General features: G+C 38.3%; 1 protein-coding gene across 1 annotated transcript; it reads right to left on the reverse strand.

Annotated features, from left to right (window-relative positions):
* Positions 1-24,985: 24,985 nt before the first annotated feature.
* LOC143187479 (uncharacterized) lies at positions 24,986-25,652 on the reverse strand. Its single transcript, XM_076391692.1, has 2 exons — positions 25,278-25,652; positions 24,986-25,159 (listed from the first exon to the last, which is right to left on the reverse strand). The coding sequence occupies exons 1-2, from the start codon at positions 25,650-25,652 to the stop codon at positions 24,986-24,988; spliced, it is 549 nt and encodes a 182-aa protein (XP_076247807.1).
* Positions 25,653-26,781: the final 1,129 nt, after the last annotated feature.

Here is a 26,781-nt window from a genome sequence, read left to right on the forward strand (position 1 = left end):
CCCAAATTCTGAACGTACATTGTTATTGTGAAATAAATTACTATTTCTCATTATCCTTGACAGAATATGAATGTCTAACTTACTTAACAACAAGGAAGAATCGATATCACCCCTTAAAATTTTGATAAGAAAAGATAGGTCTTTAACGTTTCTTCCGGTAATAAGCGAATACGTATTAAGGGTACCTAAAATTGGGGTATAATGATGATCAGTAAAATCCATTAGCTTTCAAATTTTATGTAATGCAAACCTCAAAAATTTTTGTTGATTCCCTTTTACACTGCTGATTTCACTTATTTTTAGTATAGATATTATTCTTAGTGTTCCTAACAATACCTTAAACAGAAAATTCTTAGTTTATATTGATTTGCCATCGAGAGTACTTTAATGGGTTGTAAAGATGGCGTAAATGCAATACGTATATCCCCCCCAAAACATTAAAAATTCAAAGTTCACGTATTTCGTTATTACATTTCCTAATCAGGAGACTCGGTAGAGTCTCGCATCAAGTAATTAAGTAAAAGTGCGTGTGAGGAAGTCTTTCTTCCGTTAGAAACAATCGGTCAACTTTGGGCATGTGTGAAACTATGTAAAAAAAACATTCTTCTGTAAAAAGGTGAAAATGACAGTGACGGGACATACATATAGAGGAGTAGGTGAGTGCAGCCGGCAAAAAGATCAGAAGGATTGGCAATATCTATAACGGATTATTCCACCTAAATTTGTTCTTACTGCTATTACTAACTATGTTTAACCAATTTCTTGCAGTCACTCCACTACTGTTACATACCAACTCAATTTAAATAAATCACAAAAGATATCTTCACAAAAATTTGTAAAATCTCCCCAAACATCTGCAGATTAAGCCAGTCGTATTTTAACATGTTTCTCTCTAAATATTTCACACAAGATTTTGAATCTGATAGAATAAACAGTCCTCTATAATATATATATGCGATATTACTGCAGGCAAAGTATTACATACGTTATCTATACAAATGCAAGCAATATATTTTCAGTGAGAACGTATACATGTTTAGAATTTTTATTTTCTTCATTATCTTCTTCAGCATCTGGAGTACCACTAAATTGTAATGAACACATTCAGGAACACATGTTGCATTAGATCCAGTATTGGTGCGACAGCATTCCCTTGTTTTGAAACAGCATATTGGCAAACATTACTCTCTTTTGGTGAATCTCCCAATACGGCGAAAATGGAAAATCGCAGTTCGGCGTCTTTAACAAAAACAAACTCGTTAAATATAGTATGTTAGGCCAGCATTATATATACAATGCTATACATTTCTCATATTTGTTTATAAACTTGAATGATACCGAAAGAATCCATATCCTTTATTGTGCATATTCAACATGAACTGAAAAATGTTTTAAGCACAAGTTGAATTGCTACAGGAGAGACATACTTTCACAGAATTAATTTTTTGTAAGTATATGAATAAAGGTCATATGATGGTAAAGTTAATTTTTGTAAATGGAGTAATATATTTTTTGTAACATTTTTTCATGCAGCTCGTAATTGTCTACAAAACAAAAATAATAATCTACATATTTATGTCAAAAACTGTTAGCTTAAAACAGATTCTGACTTCCAACTGTAGTTAATAAAAAGGAAAATACTTCATCTTCTGTATTGAAATTTAGGTAAACTAACTTTAATAAGTCAAGATAGAGATAAATTAAAAGACATACATTCATATACAAATCAATGACTGATTTAATTGTACTTATTGTAAACACGCTCTGAATTATAACTAGTGTCTAAATAATTTGAAATATAGTATTAACCGGCATCATTCTAAATAAATATCCGAACTTACGAACCGATATATTTAATATATACCTTGTGTTGTTGCTTTGTACAGAGTTATAGACATTTTTCTCTTTTTTAATTTTTCCATATTAATTGGAGAAATTTCAAAATGGGCTTCTATGTTTGTAACCGTTAAAATATATTTTGCTTCCCTTCAATTACTTTATTTTAAATTACTAATCTGAAAATTGTGAAATAAAACTAATACTTCGATATATCTTTGGTACTCCATGATCTATAACATTATTTAAATTTATTAAAGTATATTATAAAATTAAAATTGTATTTCACAATTCTATGTATTTACTATCTCACTATATAACAAGTGTGCTCATAGTTTTAAATACATGCATACTAACTCAACACGCGGCAGCAGTTATATTTGCTTATCGGTGAGTTTACTTGAGTACAAAATACGTGATGGCCCTTTTTCTAAGGAAATTCTGTCGTTATATAACAACGAGTCCGATACCTTGACTCGTAATTGCAATAATAATGATAACATAATTCCTTGTAACAGTAATAGCAACGTATGTAATGGAGACAAAATTTGGTTGCACTGTTTATATGTTGTCAAAAATTGTGAGATAACAAACCTTTTCTGTTATGACATACACGCTTGAAAATGTACAATATACGTTGCTCATTTTATTTTGTATCATTCTTTTATCAAATTGGTCTCTATTGCCTGTTACTACTGCTAGTAGTTATTATTCGAATAAAAATATTTTAAGTGGAACGTTTTATTAGTAGTAGGTGCTTTAGAAAAAGGCTCACCAAGTATTCCATACTTACGTAAGCTCACCAGTAAACAGACATAGCTGCTGTCGTGTGTTGAGGTAGTACATATGTATTTAAAACTCTGAGTACTCTTCACTTGAAAACTGTTTTGAAACATCGATATTTAAGTAACAAAGAGATCCACTTGACCGACAATGAAGTGTGCTGCTTGCTCCTACTTTATATTCTGCTGAATTTTGGAACACCTTATATAAACAGGTTAATTACCTTCGATTTCAGAACTTTCTTCAAGTCAAATTAACTCATGTTACTGGGAATATTTTTTGCCGGTTTAATACCTTTTGGGACCTTTCATGGAGGAAAGGAGGGGTGGGGGCATCAGAGTTAACTACTTGGTGTTTTAACATTTTAAATGTCTTTTTAAGGGAATTTTACTTATTTTTGCTAGTAATACGTAGATAGTAGGAAAATCATTAATTTTATTTCAGTATTCCCATACATAACTGAAAAGTGTATCGCATTGACTTTAAAGTACGTCAGGTCGCCTTAACGTACAAGGGAAATAACGGAATTCTTGTTTCACTTATTGATTTAACTGTACTTTCTAAGGCAAACATATAAGCGTCTTTGGCGTTTCTTGGCCAACCCTTTTGACGTATGTTACTATCATCAGGATGTATTTATATAGAATTCTTTTGCCTTGAGAAACAAATATATTGTCCTGCATGCACAAATTCACTATGGTGAAGTACAGCACTATCAACATTATATGTCTTTAAAGCTATTTCCAATGATGTAGTAGGAACAGCTTTAATGCTATGCTTATCAATTATACAAATGTTCTGCACGAGGACAGAAAGCAGCGCTAACTGAATTAACATAAGATTAAACATCCTATTAGGTCGACAATTAGTGCATGCATTACCGAATGCGCGCCATTGTGACAACGTCATCGAAACAATCTTTTTGAGATTCATATAATTCCTGTCCTGACTAAATATCGCATGATTGCAAGTTACACACCAGATAGTACACGATAACTAATGCTCTGTTATCAGTTTCAATTACTGGCCATATTGGATTAAAGCGAGAAGGAATTTTGATGCGTTTTGTTGAGTATTCTGCATAAATGTCTCGCCTCGAAAGAACTTAGTGGAACATTATTATTACTCATATAAGCTTCTGCCAAAAGTTTCAATTGATCATTGCAGTCACTTTAAAGTAATGAGTTTCAGACATGCACACAATGAATCGAATTTTTAAGCTCAAACCTTAACATTTATAAATCGTAACATCAATATTACGCCGTAACATAACTTTTGCACCTATTTTTACAGTAATAATTGTATGCAAACCAGTTATTCGAAAACTATCCTTTTCATACTTCTCCAAGGTCTTATTTTACCTATATTTCATGGCCCTACAGCTTTTTAATCATTACTATATTGAGTACGTCACACAAATAACAAATTGGTAAAAGATATACTGCATCAAAGGGCAGACAGTTGATGTAAATACATAATTTCTCTAATACTCCGTCTACGTTTGAAGATAGAAATGGTATTTTCCTCGTTTTCAATGTTTGCCTATTTGAATGCGTAAAAATATCTAAGAGTATCACGTTAATAGTCAATTCGTCATAAATGAGTAAATCTATCCATAAATTAAGTAAATTCAACGAGCCAACGTGCTTTTCATGTTTACTTTTCGATATAGTAACGAACACTGATTTTTCATGAACTGGTGGCAGCTGTAGCAAGTCATCGAAGAAGAGGATGTATTTTTTACCAAACCATCCGTTGGCACTGTCAGTAGTGTCGAATATTTCCGGTAACCGCAAGTGTATGTACATAAGTGTTATACTGGAAACCATCGATATTTCATCTATGATGAAAATATAAGTACTGTATTCTTTAACTTATTACACAGTGTTGATAATTGTGTATTATAAACCTATAACCGATGTATTGTAATGCCATGGATTAAATGTTGATATCTCGGTTGGAGCAGTTATAGCGTCTTTATTTAATACCTGTTATTCCAACAGCGAATAACTTTGATGAGGAAACTTTTACCCGTACCACCTTCACCGCCTACATAAAGGCATAGTACCGTATTGGAGTCAGTCGCTCCAATGATATTTGCAACTTTTTCAAAAATTCGTTGTTGATCGCTATTTAATTCAGTAATCATTCTGCTAATGTCTAGATTCCCAATATTATCCCTGACATCTCTAAATTTTCGCATCACCCTTTCTGCTTCAAGCGAATGGCAATCTAAATAATTATCCTCAGAAGAATACATTTTACGATCGGATGGGCTGTTATGTGTGTGTTCATGAATTAGCTCGTTCATATGACCCAGCAGATTGCGAATATCTACCACCCCTTCAGGGCACTGCAAAGCTGCAATAAGTTCCGATTTTATTTTATGAAACGCTTCCACATTCGTATTGCAATTTATCTTCAATTCGTTTAAATACATTTATGGTATTGAAAAGTAAAAACAAGGAATAGTAATTTTTTTCAGGTTGAATACTAGCATCATATGTATAATGATTAATGATGTAGCCATGTGCTTATTTTTTTAAGTACGAAACAGTACTGTTACTTTTGGAACAGAACAATTTTTTGAATATTCCTCTTTTGGTCACTACATTCTGGACATTCGAAATTTGTGGGTTCTCATGAGCCAGAATCAATGTAACTAGAGCATGTGCAATCTACATATTTATTACAGAATTGTACGTGTCGTTACCTGTAATGCTTGTTAACATCTATTGGAAATTGTTCATGGAAACTAAGCGTATTCGTAACTCGCATCATTTGAGACAGCTGTAGCTAATTTCAAGAAGCGCCTTGTAACTCGTCGAGCTGTCATAGAAGTCGAGATGAGAACGTTTCTGTAACCAGCGCGCGTGTAACGACCGCGTGAGCGGTGATGCCTCATGACGAGCATGATATCGAATGTTCTCGAAAATGGTGAAAACCTACATGGTTTATTATATTAATTATAAGAACGTTTAGCTACTGGAAATTCTAATGAGTGCGAAATCTGTAGATAGATGGACAATTGTAAAATCAGGAGCTAAGATATAGAGAGAGATCACACGCGACACATTAGATACAAGTTAACGAATAGCGTGACGGCTCTTGTTACGTTACCTCGCGCGATTCGCTAGAACCTCACATCGATACAGCAGGTAATCTATGAAATTAGTGATCCGCGAAGGATCCTGCCTGTCCTAGCTTTCGTTCTCAAGCACTCTTTGTCGACAAGTCACGAGATGCGTAATGAGAGCTCGTGGATTAACTCAATTTACTTTCTCTTTTTTTCCTCCTTGCTTATTCCATTAGTTTCGCTATTTCTATTTATTTTTCGAGTGCAGATTCACGGTAGCGAATAAACTCAATAAGTCAAGTGAAGCCGTAACTACGTAATAGTGTCAATAGTGCATTCAAATTTTCAATATCTCTAATATTTCCGTCCGTATTTCTCTCCTCTATTCCAGCAGTATCCGCAGTATTTACCGTATCTACAGCACTCTATCAGGCAATTTATATGTATAACGACCAGACTCTGATTTAGAAATTCATTTTGGATTCTAATTTGGCAATTTGTTATATTCATTTCTTCAACGGAATAAGTTGCACAAATTACCTAATTTGATTTTGATTTTATTTCTATTGATATTGATATCGATATTGATATCGTATTCTAGTTGATTTTGTTGCGATTATATTTCCAATTTGTTGAATGCATGTGCTCGCCTTGTGCGCTCACATAGTTGGAAGGACATTAATGCCGCGAAGCATTTTGGATGTACCTGAATGTCCTTGTCGCCACCTTGACGTGTAGAAGCACGTGGAACCGTGTTACAGTTTTGAATTTTGTTCTTTCTTACGCAATATATAGATCGATTCTTGGTTGTTTCTTGATAAAACAGAGTAGTTGCTCTAGTAGTCACTTACACAAAGCGTAAGTATATTAATACTCAGTGGCCTAACTCGAGTGGCCTAACCATCCCGTAACAAAACTGTAAGTAACGAGCGTGGGACGAACTTCGCTCGTAACAGTACCTTCATCTATAAACATGAAGCAATCACCCGAAGATTTACATTTGAATATATTGTAATACTCTGCAAAATCGTAAAAATTAAGGTACTCCAAAATCACGGGTCTACTTATATAGTAATTGTCAATTAATATCCATAAAATAGCTGTAGATTCGGGATTGAGTGGTTGAATAGCTTGATTAGTCTTCATTTTTCTACTTCTGAATTGGTTAGTATTTAACCATCTGAATGTGGTATTACAGTCCGTACAATCTAAAGGAATTCCTAGAAGAAGATTAGCAAATTCAATTGCTTCATATTCTCTATTAGCGTACGTAAGGCAATTTTCTACAAGCAAAAACGATTTAGTGGAATTGAGAATATCGAACGTTCCGACGCCGTAACTACTTTCAATCTTAGCGGTATAATTTACGTGCCAAAATTACGTGCTCTTTAGTGAAACTTCCTTCTTCGTTGGAGGTCTGTCCTTATTGGCGCATTTTCGATCCATATCATCAAGTGACAATGCAGCAAACCTCGACTTTGATACTTACACCTTAAAAAGAAGTGTTTCACTTTATTTATAGGATTTTCAGGTGAACGAATGAAATCCAACATAGCAAGGAATTTGTTTTGTATAAATCTAGCTGTAGCGACTGAGTCGGATACAACAAAGCCGCTTACTGATCGCATCCAGGGAAGAGTAGGATTAACTTCTTTTATATATTGTGCTAAGTCTGACCATAACCACTCAGCAGAATTTAATGTTAGAAATCACATAGCAGGCCCATACTCACGAATAGGAAGCGAAATGTTAGATTCTAGGTTTCCAAATCGATGGATTGAACGAGGATGGATTGAACTGTTTCATGGCCAGCACATTCGCCTGATTTAAATTCACTGGATTTTTTTGCGGGGTCTGCTAAAAGAGACCGTGTACTCTAATGCTCCAACAACAGTTGAAGATTTGAATCAGCGTATCATCACAGCATGTGCAAATATCACCTCGGATATACTTGTCACAGTTCAACATTTCTTCAGAGCTCGTTTACAGCAATGTATCGACGTAAACGGCCATCACTTCGAACATTTATGAAACAGAGGTATTCTGTTTTCATATTTTAAATCTTATACGTTTCCTCTGTCCGTGACTTTGAATGACCTTGAATAATAATAGTCACTGAATTCCTGATGAAAGGGACTATCATTATAGGTGTTTAAAAAGATGTGGTTCCATTTTAAAAAATGGAAATGACTTTGATATCTCTAAAAACATGATAAAGAAATAACAATTTTTTTGGCATTGTATGAGCTCCGTTAAACCATTCACCTTCGTCCTTAAGACAGTTGACGTATCTTTAAAAACAACAAAGACATTTGAGGTGCAAACGTTAGATGACTCACCCTGTACATTTCGTTACTAATTTACCGCATGTTTGTATTGCTCAATAGGAAAAAGTGTATTGCATATTTAGACGAAAATGTGAACGTTTTGACATTAATCTGGACATAATGAAATTAAAAGGGCGTATTGAATTTCATAACGGCCGTAAGAAAATATATCGAGAAGGTAGAAAAGGTTCAACTGTTTGTCTCGATTGTCCGTAGAAACAGCCACGCCACGTAACATTTGATAGATATTAATTGATATTGCATTTATTCTCTTCTCATATATCGGATATACTGTAAACTGTTCATAATAGAATCACAAGTAGTGATTTCAGTTAGGAATACTGTATGTTTCTTCATCACTTTCATCGATATTCTATTGCACATCTTCTAGTTCGTCCGCTAACAACTGATTGTACAAATTCGCAAAATGATTTGTGGATAAAATGGATTATATTCCTTAAACTATGTTAGTATGTCAAATACTTTTTTAACATTTACCAAGTTTTCCGAAACTATTTTTCATTTTGTTGGAATTCCTAGAACTAATATATACATTTTATGATGAGGACTTATCGTAATAGTTGCTCGACATATCTTTTTTAAAGTTTCTTCGACGACAATGGTAAATGGAAAGTTCTTTCTCTTACTTTTTGAATTATTTTTTCTTGTGGCGCATTTTTCATGTTTGCAACCGTACCTATTATTTGCACACACTGAAATGCCTTTACCTACTGTATTAACATTGGCAAATTTGGAATTTGGAACGGCAAATTTCAGGTTTAATATAACAAACATGCAAATGATCGCGCAAAATATTAGAGTGACTAGTTATACACGGTCCAAAATTTTGTATTAGGTTTTCCAGATTTATCAGAAACCTACGCTGAATAATAGCTATTAGTAATCGTTGATATTGATCAAGAATAACACATTCTTTTTTGCACAGATCCCTACAAACTTAGGACGTTATTGATTTTCCTTCATTGCTGTTTTTTGTTAATGAAAAATATTCAGAGATTGGTCATTTTCATTTATTATAATAGGATCTTTAAACATTAAAACGTTGTAAGAAATGTCCGCAAAATAGACTTCCGATTCAAATATATGTTTAGATTCGCTGCAGAGAACATAGCATTTAGTATCAACGTTCGTATCAATGGTAGATACTTGAGTAATCTAGATTTCTGCTTTCTTCCTTAATAAATTAAGGATTTTATTAATATCATGCATATATTTACTTCTAACATGGTGACACCATTTAAAGAATTTCTTTGCCTGCTGTTCCAGCATGGATGTTTATGGTAATCTTTTTTATATAATTCTCAGCAGTATTCTACATACGAATAATATTGGCATCATTAAAGTAAGCTTTAAAATCTTTAGAAACATTCTCACAATTGAAAGAATGTTCACATTTTACTACAAGCCTATCCGCATTACGTATTTTGCATTTAATGTTTAAAGAAACAATACATTCATAATAATAACGATTACCAATCTGTTCTTTCTCGTCAGGATTTATATAATAATTTCTAATACGCTATATTTTTAAGGAACGTTCCTGATCATAACGCTTTCTTCTCCTTTGTTGTATAATTTTCTTGTTACGTTCATAATACTCTTGTACTATGCCCAGTATCTCTTATTCCGTTGATAATACTTTTCCTCTCTCGGCTGTATCTTTTCCTTATTACACTCACGATACATGCGATGCCCCTTTCGTAAATTATCTCTATTATGAAATAGCAAAGAATCACTTAAAACCCATTTGATGTCACAAACTGTTGACTTTGTATCGCTTGGGGCAGATCTGGTGTCGCAGACGGTTGACAATGGGTTTCTTAGAGCAGATTTTACTTTCATTTATTTACAATCTATTTTATTACAATCTATTTTACAATCTGTATTATTACTATGAATTTTTCTGTATTTCTTGATGTTGTGTATCATAAATCTTACCAAATTTTTTACTTCTATACCGAATGGCATCCCTCCGCTGCTTTTAAACATCATGCCTGTGTCACCTGTAAGGAAAGAAGTGTTTGTTCAGAAGTACGTGCAATATTTTGGGGGAAATGGGTTTTGTACATATTAGGTAAATGATAACATATTTTTGTATGATTTTCTGCAATTGACCTTGTCTGGACGTATGTGAAAGGCGGTGGCAAAGGCTATAGCAAATACAACACAGTCCAAAAAATTTTAACTTTCTGTTAAACTGTTGAAAATCGAACAGTTTTTTCGTTAATATTATAAAATGGATATAATCTTTTTAAGAACACTTCATGATTATTATTTACCTTTTTAGTATTTACTGAATCAAAAATAAAGATGGATTACCAACATAGTAGCTATAAACACAGTGTCCATCCACATCAGGAGTCCGACTAAATAATACATATTTGTATGTGATCCTCATGCGATGACTAGATCAGTTCAATCAGTGGTTAACAATTAACCACTTCCACTTAAAATTCTTTCTTCATCCTTTATCAGTGGCCTAATTTTTTAGGCATTCTTATAACTGAGATATTAAAAAAAAGTATTTATCAATTAAAAAATAGTAATTCAAATTCAGTACGTTTATCGGATTAATAATCATTTTTAATTACCGGAATAGCAAAATTACTTTTATTAACACGTAAAATACTTGGCTGTGACTAGAGAACGCGTTTTTGAGGAAGAGAATAACGTCTTGTCACAAATAACGCGTAATTTGATAACGTTTCAAAAATAAAAGGTATCCAGTTGGCTATATCTTGTTACGTTCAGTAACGATTAAAATTTCTTTTTTTTTTCTTTTCCTTTCCCACGAGGAACTATCGTCGTCGCGACGGTTGGTCGCCACCCGATATTTGACGTTAGCGTAAAGTAAGTCGCAAACGTCTCCCGAATCCTGCAACGAGCTGCCGTTGCAGCAACCCGATATTAACGTCCGGTTAATACGTACAATCTTTGGACACCCAGTGGTTCTCCAATAAAATTAATAATAATAAAATTACCATTCACAACGGATGTATCAACAACACACAGTGTTATGGGGAATCCCTTGTTGATTGCATTCGTTCCCGTTATTTCCACATGAACAATAGTTTTGCGAATATTTCTCAAATCCTTGCCGACATACTGCCTTATTGGTAAAATTATAATGTTCACCTTTGTATTATTATCCTCTTAATTTTATATTCTATACATATACATATTTTTATATACATATATCCGGAATTACTATTGTGCGAATGAATACGAGTATGTAAGAATGCGGACTCAAAATTTAGAATGGTTGAGAGCATCACCAAACCTACTGGTTGAGGAGTGCAGAAGTCAAAAGAACACATATACCATGCACACACGCGTGATTTCAGGCGAGCCTCGTGAGAGCGACCGCGACTTGCCGTCAAGTTACAATAATGCAGCATCATCCTTTTGGTAGCTAGCCCAGCCTGGGTCCCGCCCGAGTGCTCTAACCCTTGACATTCTTCGTTGACAAGTCGTGAGGTACACAACGAGGGGCCCGTGGGCTGATTATCCTGTTTTCTATCAGTTTTCTCTCAATAGTTTCGAGCAGAGATTCACTCAAAAGTGCAGTGAGCCGGTAATGAATAGACTCATAACCGCACGTAAAATCTCAAATAGTTTTAAAGTTTCAAATAGTTTTAGAATTTAAATAGTTTTTCTTTTTCCTGATTATTTCTTAATATCCAATAATATAGTATTCGGCTTAATAATATAGTAATAATATCTTTAATCGTGTGTGTGCGTATGTGTGTGTGTGCAGTTTTCTAGGTATATCCGGTCTATAGTACTTCAGCTTTTTGGAAATCGGATAAAGATCGGATAAAAATCGGATAAAGTAATTCAAGGAAATATATAAAATTTGTATAAGAAGTAACCAGTAGATTGGTGAGTCCCTCATTGTACATTCTTTTCATTTCTTTTATGATTGTAATTCTTTTATAATTTTGTTTTACTTGACTTTCCTGTTTAATGTTCTTTTAAAATGTGTTTATCATCGGAATATATTACCTATCTTAATATTGTAAACGCAATACAGTATATTTAATAATCAGACCTTCAAACAAGCCTCCACCCTTCCTCGAACAAGCATACACTACAGGGCTTGTGTAGGACTAGACGAAAACAAACCCACAATGATTAATCTATAATCGAGGGGGATGTAACTGCTCTACTTCATTGTCGAATGTACTGTTAACGCGCGTTGCGTTTGAGCAGAAAACATTCCGCCGACAAACGCGACCGCGCTACGCACGTTACAATCTATTCCGTACGGACAAAAACAAGTGTCATCATACAGACACTTGATTTTTTCACACTTTTTTATTTCTTAGGGTATTTTAATTTCAACTTACATTTTTAACACTAATTTAATATAATTTTAAAAAATAATATTATTTTTATTAGTGAAGTACTTAAGCAGAACTTGATTTTTAAGAAAAAATCTCTACTTGAATTTGATCGGCTCGTCGTAAGGCAAATATAGTTCACGAATCAGGGGTGGTGTACTCCACAGTAAGGGTTGGAAGTAATAGAACCAGTAATTTGTTATCATGCAATAATTTATTAGCATAAAATCCAAGGTTTCTTAAAGATTTTAGAAATCTTCTTACATGTTTCAAGTATTAAATGCGGAGTTAAATGATTAGGGGTAGTTTACCCCATGATAAGAGTGGCTGTCAACAGGGACATTATTCACCCACCCAGATATGCCAAAAATTAAATTGATATCAAGCCTGATAATAATTTTTTGACTAATTTAAGCTATTTCTTGTATTTCATCTTATCAATTTCAAGTGGTAGTTTCACCCCAAAAATATGAAAACGGGCCACTATAATAGAACACGCATCTCTCATTGTTTGGTCCTCTATAACATATCTGAAAACCAAAATAATCGGAGGCGGACACCTAAAAACTCTTCGTTGTTAGCTTATTCTTCTTCCTATTGTTAACTATATTTAACCAATTTCTTGCCGTCACTCCCCTAATGCTACATTATTACTTAATTTAAGTAGATACACAGATAACATTAAAAAAATTTGTGAAATTTCCCCCAAAAACATTAAAAATGTACAGTTTGCGTGAAGTACTTAAACTGCCTTTAGACCTTTCGAAGATTGTCATAGAAAATTTTAGAAGCGATGAAGGTTCTCTAACGTCGACTCGGATTATGGGAGAAAAGAGTAGTAAACCAAAGAATCGTACAATTGGTACATTCCCTATCATGAAAAGGACAGACGTTTAATTTGATAGAAATTTTAATAGGAATAGGGATTCTATTACAACCCTTCGAGTCAGACCCTCAACGTCTCTGACATCTGAAACGCAACGTCGGTGGAGCCGCACCGATTATAATACGAACAATTCAAATGTGTCTTTGTGTTCACACAGGCTTCTTACTAAGAAACCATGCCTGTTAGAGGGAATTCTGAGTGACGCAATGGAATCTCCTATCGAGATTACAGCTTTAGTAGGGCACTATGGCAATAGACAACGGATTTTGTGGATGAGCGAATCACCCCGATATAACTCCACACATAAACATATGTCATAATTAACCTATCGTATCATAGTCTATGCGAATGTCACCTCAGCGTGAAATGAATACAGAAATAGGGTGAGACAGTGATACACACAGTATTGCCTCGATACAAGTAAGCTTTTCAGCTCTTGACACAAGCGCGTCGCTATCCTCATCATTTTGATTATAGTTTGCTGCCGCGTTGATAGGTACAAGTAATAAATTTCGCTCGATACGGTCGCGGCAGCACCTTTGTAATAGGAAACAAATTAGGATATTTTTCTCTCACTCTACGACGTCTGCGATCCTTGTCTTTGTAATAGAAATAGCCGAAATACACTCCTCTTGCATTTTTCTCAGTCATTTAATTCATTGACTTATCTCTGCCGATTTATATCCTACAATCATCACGTATTTTTCCCGCTTCGAGCTGCCATGTACTCAAGACAAGGATACGTGAAACTTCACCGTATCCGTCTTATAAGTTACTCGGTAGAAGGGACTGTTGTCCGGATGGACGCCAAGCACTTTCCGTGCCAATTAACATGCTCGGAAAATCCACGGCAACTTACCACGTAATGTGGTAATTACCTGGTAATGGCGTGACTTCAAGTATGTACGAAGCATAGCTGGCACGACCGTACATACACGGCGTATCAGAAGTTGCGGGATTTTTTTGCAGAATAGGTTCTAGACACAAAGCAATGAAAAAAGTTTATGCGCAAACATGTCCGGGAACATTTACTGAAAAATCGTTGGAAATCCATTAAATATTGAAATCAAGCAGACGCGAGTTACAAGCCTGGAAAATATCAGAGAAAAATCAAGAACAGCCAGAAATTAAATTTGGTAATTTAGAAACTGCGGTGAATAACGTAGGTCATGTTCAATTGTGAAAGTAGACATGAAACCTATCTTTTTTTAGAAAAAGTAAAACGAGAAGTACAAAAATTGAAGTTCAGAGGACTTGTATAGAGCCTCTTAAAAGTTTTTTCGACAGCATCAACAATAGAACACGTTACTATCAGGTGTCTTCTTTCGGTAAGATTGTTGACGAGAGATTTTCCTGCGTCGAGCTGCCGTGAGCTCGAGGCAGGACAGTCTGATAACTTTGCTGTATCCACTCTGCAAGGCACTAGACAGAAAGCACGAGTATCCAGATAGGCGCCAGGCACTTTTGTGCCAATTATAATGAAATCAACAACGCTACGCGATTCTTACAAGGCAGGTACGGCGGAAAACCTCGACTAATTCGGCGGAAGAGGAAAGGTCGTTGTTCGGACACGCAGAGGAATCGCCTTCACGGCAAGGCAAAATGAAACGTCGAGTATCTTCCACAGATGTTTATTTTACAAAGTAATTGACCGCGCAGACGGTCGGTACTAGAAGCAAACACGTGTCTTACAATCTCGGCACACGCGGACTCGCCCGTTACAAAATCCGTGTCGGTCGTAGTGACACCGGAATAAGCGATACTTCTACAAAATACACAATTTCGCGATATCGGAGACGCCTAGGAGGAAACCCTAATCGCGCCTAGCACTAACGGTACTTCGTGCCCGGTAATTAGGGACCAACATAATCTGTGCAGCTTACCCTGATTTTCCGCAGTCGTTCGCTTCCATCGTATCGATAACGAGTGACAACGCTCGGCACGCGCGCATGTGACCCTCCCAATTCGCGGCATGTTTCTCCCCCGCGCATGCGCGACAGCCACTCAGCGTACTCGCTATGGTTTAGGCGCATATGCGAGGAGCGGGGCCCCGCTCCTCTCTGGCGACGATCCGCATTTCCTCGGCATCGTGGACACTTTCCCAGGACTTCCTATGGCTCTTGCCGCCTGGGCAACGATCTCCGGGCTCGCCTCCACCCTCGCCCTCCGCTTGAGCCGTTGTAGAAGGGTAGTACCGAGGGACCATCCCTTAGCTCGCTGTGGGCAGATTTTTCTTCGGCTCCCTGGTCTTCCGCAGAAGCGGCAAGTCTCTGAAGTCCGAGGGTGGAGGGCCCCTGTACCATGCGGTGTAGATACGGCGCCTGAATCTGGAAACTGCACGGCCAGGGGACGGGGACGGCCTCAGGGGACTCCCCAGGTTTCCTCTACGGTCCTGAAATGTCGTGCGCGCTGGGCACGGAGGCACCCGAAATTAGCGGCGATTCCAAATTCACGATGTTTTGCCCCAGGAGGTGTCTCTCGGCATGTGTTCCGCAAGGGAGCTGTACGGTCCTTCTTTTCACTAACTTCGCGTAATTTCACAAAACGGGGACGGCGCTATGCGCAACGTCACATTACATAAAATGAAAAGCGGCATACGAAAAGCCAGTTGTATTGAGCGAAGATATACAGCAATGAAATATTTGCGACAAACCTTTTGAAAATCATTTTAAAGTGCATAGGTACACGTTTAGCATAATTGCAATAAGTACCTACTCTTCATTAATATATGTATGTTAATACAGGTTTTGCGCACCAAATTCAACTCCTTACAAATCAAGTCTGTAAAAATACTCCACAGTGATGATTCAAATACAAATATTATGAGGTTAATCGTAATCTTGCAAAAAGGTATTGCTTTTTCCATTATATGGCCAAATATTTCAGGAACAAAGTCCCTATTCTTTAAACAATGTAAATCAAGTTGATTAACGTCTCCAAATATTCTAATACTTGCAAACTATAATTTAGCAGGCTGTCTGTATATTTACCAAATGTACAGACCATTAAGGCTATTTAGGCAACGCAAGAGTATACTTTCCCTTTATATTCCTACCGTAAACTCATTGAGGGTGGAATAGCATCAACTGTTTGCCTTTGAATGTTTTTCAAAATAAGGTGGCACTAAAATATAATTATTATTAAAATAGTACTTTTACTATTCTTGTATTGTGATATGGCACAGGTGGCAGTCACAAAGCCGAACCCTGCCCGGGGCAAAAGAGGCCTTTAGTGCGCACCATCAGGAATCTAATGCGTTACCTACATATTTTTCACGCTCAAGTTACCATGGTTATCTCGGCGACCTAGATGCGAGCATTGGCAGGAGACAGGTGCGAGACAACAACGGAGACACCGGCACGGTCTCTTGCGGCGGATCTTCGAAATCGGGGAGCGGCCAGTGTACCAGCCGCTCCAGAGTCACTCCACCCGGCGAGTGACGCGACGCCTAAACTGGGAGGCTGTCAGGGTCCATCGAGCCAACTCAGGGAGGACGCACGATGGGAGGGCTGCACCACGGTTGTAGGAGGATGCACCGATGGATGGGAACCAGTCGACGCGCGCAAGGTTGGCCACCTCCCCCCGCATTCCGGGGAGAAGTCTTTACCGAAGAGACGCAGGAACGTTCCTACGGGAGTCATCTCGCGGGCAGATGATGGCAGCGGACCCCGGAAATGCGACGTCTAATACTGCGTCTCGGATCCTTGCCGCAAGAAGAGTTCCGGGGGGACTCAGGTAGTCCCTGCCAATCAACAATCTTCATTCGAACGGCACCAATAATTACACTGTTCAACACGGGTCTGATTTTGTAAGCGTGAATAAACATTTCCCATAGATTTCGACGTCCTGATTACGAATCTGCAAACCGTTTTTTTCCAGAACGTACAGTTTTTGAAAAAATCAATTTTAAAAAAAATGACAAATTTTCAACTTTGGGATTTTTCTGTGCTTTTGCCGTAGTAGTTATTTAGTTACTCTTTGCATGAAATGATTCTGTGGACTCTCCCGAATAAAATAATATAAATATTTATTAGATTATAAACATCGAAATAGGTTTAAATAACAATTAAAGTAAAAAGGACACCTAAAACGCACCCATTTTTGCTGATATTTTTCACTTTATTTCAAAAAGTAAGGGTCTAGGAGAAAATGTGACCATACCACGCGATAGAGCAAACCTTTCTACTAAGGAAAGCATCAAGCGAATGTTCAAAATTATTTTTGTTTTCAATATAGAAATAAAATAGTTTGGCGAAACGCGCGGCGGCGACAGTGGTACTCAATGACGGCGGCGCGCGCCGGTGGACGCCTGACCTATCGCCTGCCGTTCCGCGGACCCTATACACATTGACGTCATTGAGTACCTCTGTCTCCGGCGCGCGTTTCGTCAAACTATTTTATTTCTATATTGAAAACAAAAGTAATTTTGGACATTCGCCTGATGCCTTCCTTAGTAGAAAGGTTAGCTCTATCGCGTGGTATAGTCAAATTTTCTCCTAGACCCTTACTTTTTGAAAGAAAGTGAAAAATATCAGCAAAAATGCGTGCGTTTTGGGTGTCCTTTTCATTTTAATTGTTATTTAAACCTATTTCGATGTTTATAATCTAATAACTATTTATATTATTTTATTCGGGAGAGTTCACAGAATCATTTCGTGCAAAGAGCAACTAAATAACTACTACGGCAAAAGCACAGAAAAATCCCAAAGTTGAAAATTTGTCATTTTTTTCAAAATTGATTTTTTCAAAAACTGTACGTTCTGGAACAAAACGGTTTGCAGATTCGTAATCAGCATGTTGAAATCTATAATAAATGTTTATTCACGTTTACAAAATCGAAAAAAAGTCGAAATTTGTTGAACAGTGTTATTGGTCACGAGGTCGCGCGATACGATCGAGCCAATCGGGGCACGGTGGGGGAAGCGTCTCGGCTTTCTTCTTGTACGAGACGCCGACCAGGTCGCAGGTCTAAGTCTTCCTCCATTGTTCTCCCCGGTTAATTCGGAATAGCTCGATTCGAACGCGAAATCTTGAGAGGGCCGACTCCTGGTGATCGTGCAGGCCGTGTAACGGGAAGAAAGCCTTCGCATATGGGTTTCTCGAAGCCTGAGGGCTCGACCGAACAGCGAGCCCGCGGCTTAGCGGCGTAGCGAACGGTTGTCGCGTTCGGGTACATCTTCGGCTTGCTGGTATAATCTCGTTGTAACAGCAACCACGCGGGCGGATCTCTTACGCGTGCCGAACGTGCGTTTCAGCCTCGTCACCGCTCGAAAATCATTGTAACGCGATCGTCGTAGCCGGGAAACGGGTAACTGCCTGCGACCACGTGTCGCGTAACTGTGCGTGTAACCATCTCGACCGAAGCTTGTACGTTTCTCGCTAAAATAAATCTCTTATTACATCAGAAAACCGTGTTTTGACTGGCGTTCTTGCCGTAAAAAGCAGAAACCCCAGATACGTTCCTCACCCTACGCACGAAAGAACCTCGCCCCTCTCCGCGCAAAGAGCTAACCTGGGCTGTGAGTCGGAAAACAGGAGACGCGTTCCACGCCGGTATCGCAAGACATCTGACGCCCACGGAAAAATCGAGGTGTGGGACGCGTAGTGGCCGGATCCTGCACGCCCATTCTAACCCGAATACGGCTCAGCGGGACGGTCACGTCGCAGTATGTATCGTTATATCATAAACATATTTTAACTTCCTTAAAAATAAATTTACATCCCATTTTATTTTTATTACTAATGTTTAAGAAAAAATGATTTAAAGCAATTTGATTGGCAAAATACTGGACTTGCTTTGTAAAAGTTGAATTTTGAATGCAAAACCTGTAGTAAATTACACTTATACGTAAGCTGCCATACTATAACTTTAATATTTTTCAGATTCCATTGATATCAGCTGTTTAACCCAGTAAGCAATTCGAAGAACTAAGGGAAAATAATAATAATTTTTCTACTAATATTTTGCTTAACTAATACATACGCTTTTATATATGTATACTTTTATTACAAGATAATTAAAAAGTGGTAGTTTATGTAAATATATTGTATGTTTTATCATTAAGTATTCTTTTTGTTTTCATTGTATTTATATAATTTAGGAGGTATACCAGGTAAAATGTAAATATAATTCAAAAGACTTTTGTCGTTTAAAAAATTGAAATGTTAATTTTTTAAATTGCGTTCGCACTTTCCCTGGTATGCCTTCTCTATAAATTAAGTACCCAGCGCGTATATATGTATACACTCACATACGCCCGTTCACATATTTATACATCTTATTTATCCCCGAATCGGTACGCGACGCTGCAAACGTAGGTTCAACGTTTAACATGGGAGCTTGACGTCCATGGCATTCAGCAACCAGACGTTCGAAATAACACTTCGCCGAAAGCAGTTTAGCTTCCCAACCGCTCAAATTCTTCAAACCGCCATACTTTCACTGGTTTTGTTGTCTCTCGCGACCTGGTCCGTTCGATCTGTTCGAATACCACCTAGTTACGTTCGACAGTTGAAGCAACTCGCAATTTAAGTGACGATTCTTTGACGAATTCTTGCACTTTTGGAATCAGTGATTTCACTTTGATTCTCCGAGATTGCTATTTGTCTTGGGAACAACCAGAAACCATTCTCTGTTTCACCATTGATTAATGATACACTCATCAGACAACGTTAACGTGAGTTAGTTGAATACTCCTCCAATGTATACCACCTCGTCTACAAGCAAGACTCGTGTGACGAATAGATACACACGGGTAAAGTGGACGTAGAATCGTAGAGCATCAATGAAACAAGCTGCTGCTGTCAGTCACCGGGACAAATTTTGCAAGTAACCGTGGTTATCATTGCTCACGAACCACAGGTTTCGCTGTGCTTCGTTTGAAACAATCCAGGGCAGAGAAGAGTTCGACTCGTTTCTGTACGTTCACCAACCGGCGGTTTCATCACTACGAAGAAACGGCGGTAATATAGTCCGTTACTGTACCTTGCGCATAGTAGTGAGGCAGTGTTTCCCTATTATAATAGTCACGGTTTTCGTACCCTGGAATCAGGTTACTGGAGGCCAAGTGCGATTTATTTATACGCTAAACGGTGTGGTTTAGCGTATAAATAAACACCCCACCGGGAAAACCCCCTTCAGTCCTTTTTAGAAAATTTTATTTAATAAACATCTGTCCTTATCAAGACAGACAAAGAGAATTGAAGTTGTACGTCTCTTTGGTTTAACCCATCTTTCCCCTAATCTGGATCGTCGCTAGAGAACCTTAATAGATTCTAACACAGTGTCTTATAAAAACATTTTATTCTTTATTTTTAATTTTCATATTTCTACAGGTAGTACAATTACCTCCTTCGTGTTTGTATGTACCGCACGTCGTACCACACCTTGTATCAGAGTTGGATATTATTTAAATTAAACCTTATTTGAATAACGTTTCGAATGAAGCCTTAATCGTGAGGTCCTCGAATCAGAATTACGAATAAAACGAAATTATTCGAAAATAGTGGTTGATTTTGTACTTGAATAAAAAATTGTTCATTATTAACGAATATATTTGTATTGCCAGCCTATTTAAAAAGCGGCTATATTTCGAGTCTTCGTCTCGTCCGCGAAAACCGTAGTCTGTTAGCATACGTGACCGACCGAAGGTCGACTTCGATAGAAGATTCAGTTGCGCCAACAACAGACACGGTATATTCGAATTGCGACTCGTTTTTCAGCTAATACAGTCAACGATCGAATATGTGAGCGATTGCGATCAGCTGTTCGAATCTCACGCCCGATGTCGAGTAGGGATATCGGAGCCTGAAAGAGAGAGAGAGTAAAATCGGAACACTAGACGCAGACAGACAATGATCCGCGCTTTCACGAAGCGACTCGAGCTCGTCAGTCGGAGTCAGTCTTCCACCGATAGGTCGCAAAGTTTCAGCGATTATAGAAGAGTCAACCGAGTTAAGAAATTTGAGCACCAGATTCCTGAACTCGCGACGCCTTCTGAACTGTGTCTGTTCTTTGCAACTCGTGAAATTTCCGGAGTCGATTATCACGTAGGATACGTGCGATAGAGCATCGACTTCCCAGTGCCGCATTATTACAGGCGATTAACCGTACTCTTGGAATCGGTGGTTACTCCAATTTCCTGAGTTTGCTATTCGTCAGAGGAGCAACCATAGACCACTGCTTGGTTGTGCCTTGATAATTAGCAATAAAACAAAGAGGGTTAACGTAAGTGTGACATCTCTGCGTTACCCGCGATCTGCCACCCGTTTAGTAGTAGTCCACGTGTGACGAATACATGCACACGTTGTGGTGAACGGTGAGTGATAGAACCTCTGGCCATTATCAGCCACCAAGGCTAGCAGCAGCTAGTTATAGTGTATCTCGAGCTCGCGAATCTCAGCAGAAAGCCGAGATTCGTACGAGACAAGCCTTCTTGGAAGGCAAATTAAACAGAGAAAAGGAGGATTCCTCTTCTCTGTACATTCGCCGACCGACGATTTCTTCAGTTCAAAGAATCGTCGGTAATACAGTCCGCTGCACTACCTTAGCGTTACGACAAGGTACTGCTCTCCCCTCCACATAGGCTCGTCGTTGAGACTTGGAGTCAGGAGTTCACAGTTCAGCTCGATATAGTCGAAAGCTAACTGTTTGGACTTTGCCGATCCCTCCTTGTTCCAGACGCCAGCGTTGCTGACCAGGACTCCGGAGGTAACCAATGGAGGACCAGGAGCGGCAAAAATCCAGCCGCAGACTGCCCCCTCTTCCCCCATTGGGTTAATTTTCAATAAAAGGTCTGTCCTTTTAAGGACAGACGAAAAAAAATTGGCGGCGTATACCTTCCTTGATTTACCTGATCGCTACAACCTATTCCGGACCCCGTTAGATCCCTGTATTGAGCGATTTTAACAGGCAGAATTACACGTGACCCTCACTGGTGTAAGAGACTTACAACTCGGTTTCCCCAGCCGGGAGACATTGATTTCATTATAATTGCCAGGTATAATACTATATAGGATGCCTAATATTTGGTCTACTTTCTTTCCTTAGAGTTGACGTCGGATTTTTGTAACAAGTCAAAAATAATTAAGTTTTCCGATTTCCGTTTTCTTTTGTTAATCTCCACCAAAATATCATCAACATTATATATCTGAGTGTTGGATGTAGAAAAAGAAATCCTGTCTTCAAAAATTGTTAATCCATTATTTATACTAGCGAAGTCATCTCACCTCGGATTGAATGCTATCCAGAATATCCGTTCGAAAGTCAGTTAATTCCATATTTATAGCTGTTTTGAACTCAGTCAGAATCATCATAGAAGACTCAAACAGTACCGACCCAGGCCGCGGTGATGCCTGTCGCTAGATGTGAGTGAGGCTTTACAGTTGATCAGTAGTCCGTTATGCCAAGGATATAATATCATAGCCTCAGATATAATATTACGGTCGGAACAGCTGTCTGGGTTAACCACTACGCGTTTGCATCCCTTGCATTTCAGTGCCGGAGAGGCCATAACAAAGAGGAAGCAATAACTGGGACAAAGTACACTCGGCGATGTCGATTGCTGATATAATTTAAGTTTGAAGCTTTAGCAAGACAGCTTTCAGGAATTTACACAAAAATTTGTGGGTGACTTGTTTGCACAATTTAAGAGTAACAGCCAACAAGACACGCAGTGGCAAAGGTCGCTCGTATGTTGACATGTACACAATAAACACGATGTGCTCTCCACGACCGCTAAGTAACGACTGGTTTGACTGACATAAGAAATAATCGTCTGTGTTATTAGCTATTAAAGGCTGAATTTCCCTGTTTTACTTAAAATGTTGTTATTTACAACAATTTAGATGTATTTAGTTATCAGGACTGTAATTACTTTCATATTCAACAGATTTTATTTTTAGCTAGTGTCATAATCCTATTAACCACTATAATACATTGAAATACGTATAAGGCTTCTTATTTTACTTCAAAATCGATACAGACGCTCTGAAAAGTAAATTTGTAGCACACACTAAAAATATTGTTTGTTGAATACGAAAACAACTATATTGCTGTCAACATTTAAAACAAAAAAAGGAAGAGTTCGATTCTTATAGTAACGAATGATACAGATGATCGCTTCTTGTGTGACGATTAAATTAAATGCGGTGGCACTTCTGATGTGGTGCAGATCTAATAACTACTATAGTACGCCTACTTGGCGTCATTGCACTATCAGACCGCTTGACCTGCTCTGACGGAATGAGCGAGTGATTTACCGTTCCGGGTATCTCTTCCATGTCGCACCGAATACCCCTCTCATAATGTGTCTATGATCGCGTTTGCGCTTGTGCGCGACGAACATTCGGACATCCGTACATACTATGGAAAAGAAAATCTTGAAAAATGATGTTAACAGTTACAGTTTTCAAAATATCACCATGAAATCTCAGCATCAAATGAACCTATTTTGATGAGATTAAGCTTAATCGAAAAATCGTACCCACATTATAGTGCGACAAGTCCATTGAATTTTATCAAACAATGTACACACTAGTACCAGATACGCTCCACATATACTTGGCTTCGCGGCACTACCGGGCCGCTTGGTACCTATTGTCGCGAGAGTCACCGTATAACGTGTATTTCTGTTGCTGACGTTATTTTAGACATGGGGAATCTTACAAATGAATTTAAAGTGCATTTGCCGAAAATAGTTGTACCACCAATAAGAGGTCGTAACTAAGATAAGTGCATTTACTCTTTACATTCAATTAAGGAATTAGTTCAGCATCACTGACAGTGAGTTACGTTTAAACTACGTCTACACTGAAGCAACCACGAGGGACATTTTGTCGCCTTTAATTGTTTATAGCCTATAACTAAAAAACTGTGCATTTTGAGGCATATATACAGGGTGTAACAAAAATGTCGCAGTTCCTTGAAAGGGGTGATTCAGGGGGTGATTTGAAACAACTCTTTCCTTAGCGAAAATGTTAGATGAGGCTTCGTTAACAAGTTATTAACGAAAAACACCGACCAATGAGAGCGCGAGTTTGCCGCTGGAGCGGCCGCGGTAGAGTTGGGTACGCACTAGGCGCTACGGTTGTACTCCGAACAAGAAAATCGGCATGCATCAAAGGAAATAGCATTAATATAAAAACTGAAAGCGATATAACAAATAATACCGACTCCTTTTTTTATTTATTATTTGAAGTGAATAATTAATTGAAATCGAGGAAAACTACGTGCAATGTAAAAACACGAATACACAAATGTTTTGTTTAAGGAGAATCGAGAATAATAATTACTTGATGTGAGAGAACAAGGAATACGTAAATTTTATATTCGCATAACAATGAAAAAGCAATGCAAGAAAAAAATGAACGGAAAATCGATTTAAAAAATAATACTGATTAATAAATTAAATGCAATTCACCTGTAGTTTGTAAAGCTGTGTTACTGGGTCACTGTACCGATCCTGGTACAGTGGACCGTCGAAATGGTTTATGGCAGGATAGCGTCTAGTCCACAGCTGATCTTAGGTATACGACCACCACTGAGAGTGAAGGGTCGCAACGTCAGGTGCGTTCGGGTTAGTACACCGAATGCGTATTATTTACTTCACTGCACAGCCACTAATCACTTGTCACGACCTTTTTATGTTTGTTGCATGGAACGAATTGTTCCTACGTTATAGGAATTGGTGGCCCCGAAAGGGGCCGATTGTTTTCAATGCAATAAATGTTCCACGTAGCCACCGTCAGTGTCGATGCACGTTTGAGCACGCACAACTATTTGGCGCTGAACGTTTTTAAGCATTTGTGGCGAGATCTTAGCCAATGCGCCGTGGATACGTGCAATTACCTGTTCAGGCGTCTCCACTGGCTGACGGTACACCTCATTCTGAAATGATTATCGTAAAACAAATGCAAAATGAAAGTAAAAAAATAATTATAACAGAAATAAGTAAAACAGAAATAAGTTAAACAAGTAAAAGGGATAAATAAGTGAATTAAATTACCTTTAGGTAGCCCCAGAAGAAAAAATCCAGCGGATTCATGTCTGGTGAGCGTGGGGGCCACGCAACAGGACCGCCGCGGCCGATCCACCTGTCCTGGAAGGCTTGGTTTAAATAGGCGCGGACATTTTGGCTATAATGTGCAGGAGCACCGTCATGCTGGTAGAACATGTTCTGTCGAATCTCATATGGAATATCATCCATGAGATCCGGCAGAACATGTTCTAAGAAAATTTTATATTTTGGGCCGTCCAGCCTGTCAGGCAGAATGTACGGACCAACGAGGAAATCGCCACAAATGCCGGCCCACAGATTGATCGACCAGCGGACTTGTGCTGTTCGTGGACGAAGTGCTCGCGGATTCTCGTCACTCCACATATGCAGATTATGGGAGTTGAAGCACCCATCCCTTGTAAACAGGGCATGTGTCGAGTTGTCGCTGCTAGGACCAGTCTAAGCATGCCAGACCTGCCATTTTCGGACACTCCAAGTCCGTTGTCTCCTTCGAAGCCAAAGCAATGATGCCATAAATTACCTAAACACGTGCCCCGTGTCTCGGTTAGCAGCGACAACTCGACACGTGTTGCTAAAAATTTTTCTCTTATTCTTCGGGAACGGAAAAGACTTTCTCTTCTTCGCGGACCCTTTTGGACCGATGTACGATGTGTCTGTTTTCTGTCTCGAAGCATTGGATACGTAGACAGTAAAAGAGTGGAGTGAGCGCTTTTGTAAAACTGCTTGATGGTCTGTTCGTTATGCACTTCTGCAAAGCACGTGCTTTTTCGGGGAATACTGATTTTTCTCTCTCTCAAACTTCTTGTCGTAGTGGGGGTTAACTCCTAATAGAACGATGGGAAACTATGTGGGGGTAGAAGGAGCTTCTTTGGAAAAATTCTGTCAGTCTAAGCATTACAAGCTCAGAATTACAAGCATCACAGGTTTGTCATGTACAGTTCTCAAGAGTATTATTCTATGTTTTGGGATTATGCCCAAAATAACAGGGATGGAACAGCTACAATAAGAGCTCTTGCAGAGGAGTTCCCTAATATTAGAACACCTGACGCTGGAACACTGCGTCGATTAGCGACACGGCTATTTTCTACGGGTAGGACAGAAACGCATGGCAGCGAAGTTGGAAGGCCGAGGTCCAGCCGGAGCCTTGCAACTACAGACCGTGTCCTAGATGCAGTTAAAGAAGATGCCACCGTCAGTGTACGCGATTTGAGCCGCCGCTTAAAGTAAGTCACAAAACAAGATAAATGCAGTAACTCTTAATTAAGGAAGGAAAGTTTTATCTAATAATTGATGTTTCTGTATTTTCTTCTAGTGTCAGCCACATGACGGTGCACCGAATTCTGAGGGAGCACTTGCTGCATCCGTACAGATATGTACGGGTGCAACATTTACATCCAGAAGACTACCACCAGCGGCTTCATTATTCTAGGTGGCTGTTGGCAGAAGTGACGCGAAATCCGTCATTCTGCAAATGCATTTTATGGACAGATGA

Source organism: Calliopsis andreniformis, unplaced genomic scaffold (genome assembly GCF_051401765.1).
Source record: "Calliopsis andreniformis isolate RMS-2024a unplaced genomic scaffold, iyCalAndr_principal scaffold0048, whole genome shotgun sequence".
In the NCBI taxonomy this organism is placed as follows: Eukaryota; Metazoa; Arthropoda; class Insecta; order Hymenoptera; family Andrenidae; genus Calliopsis; species Calliopsis andreniformis.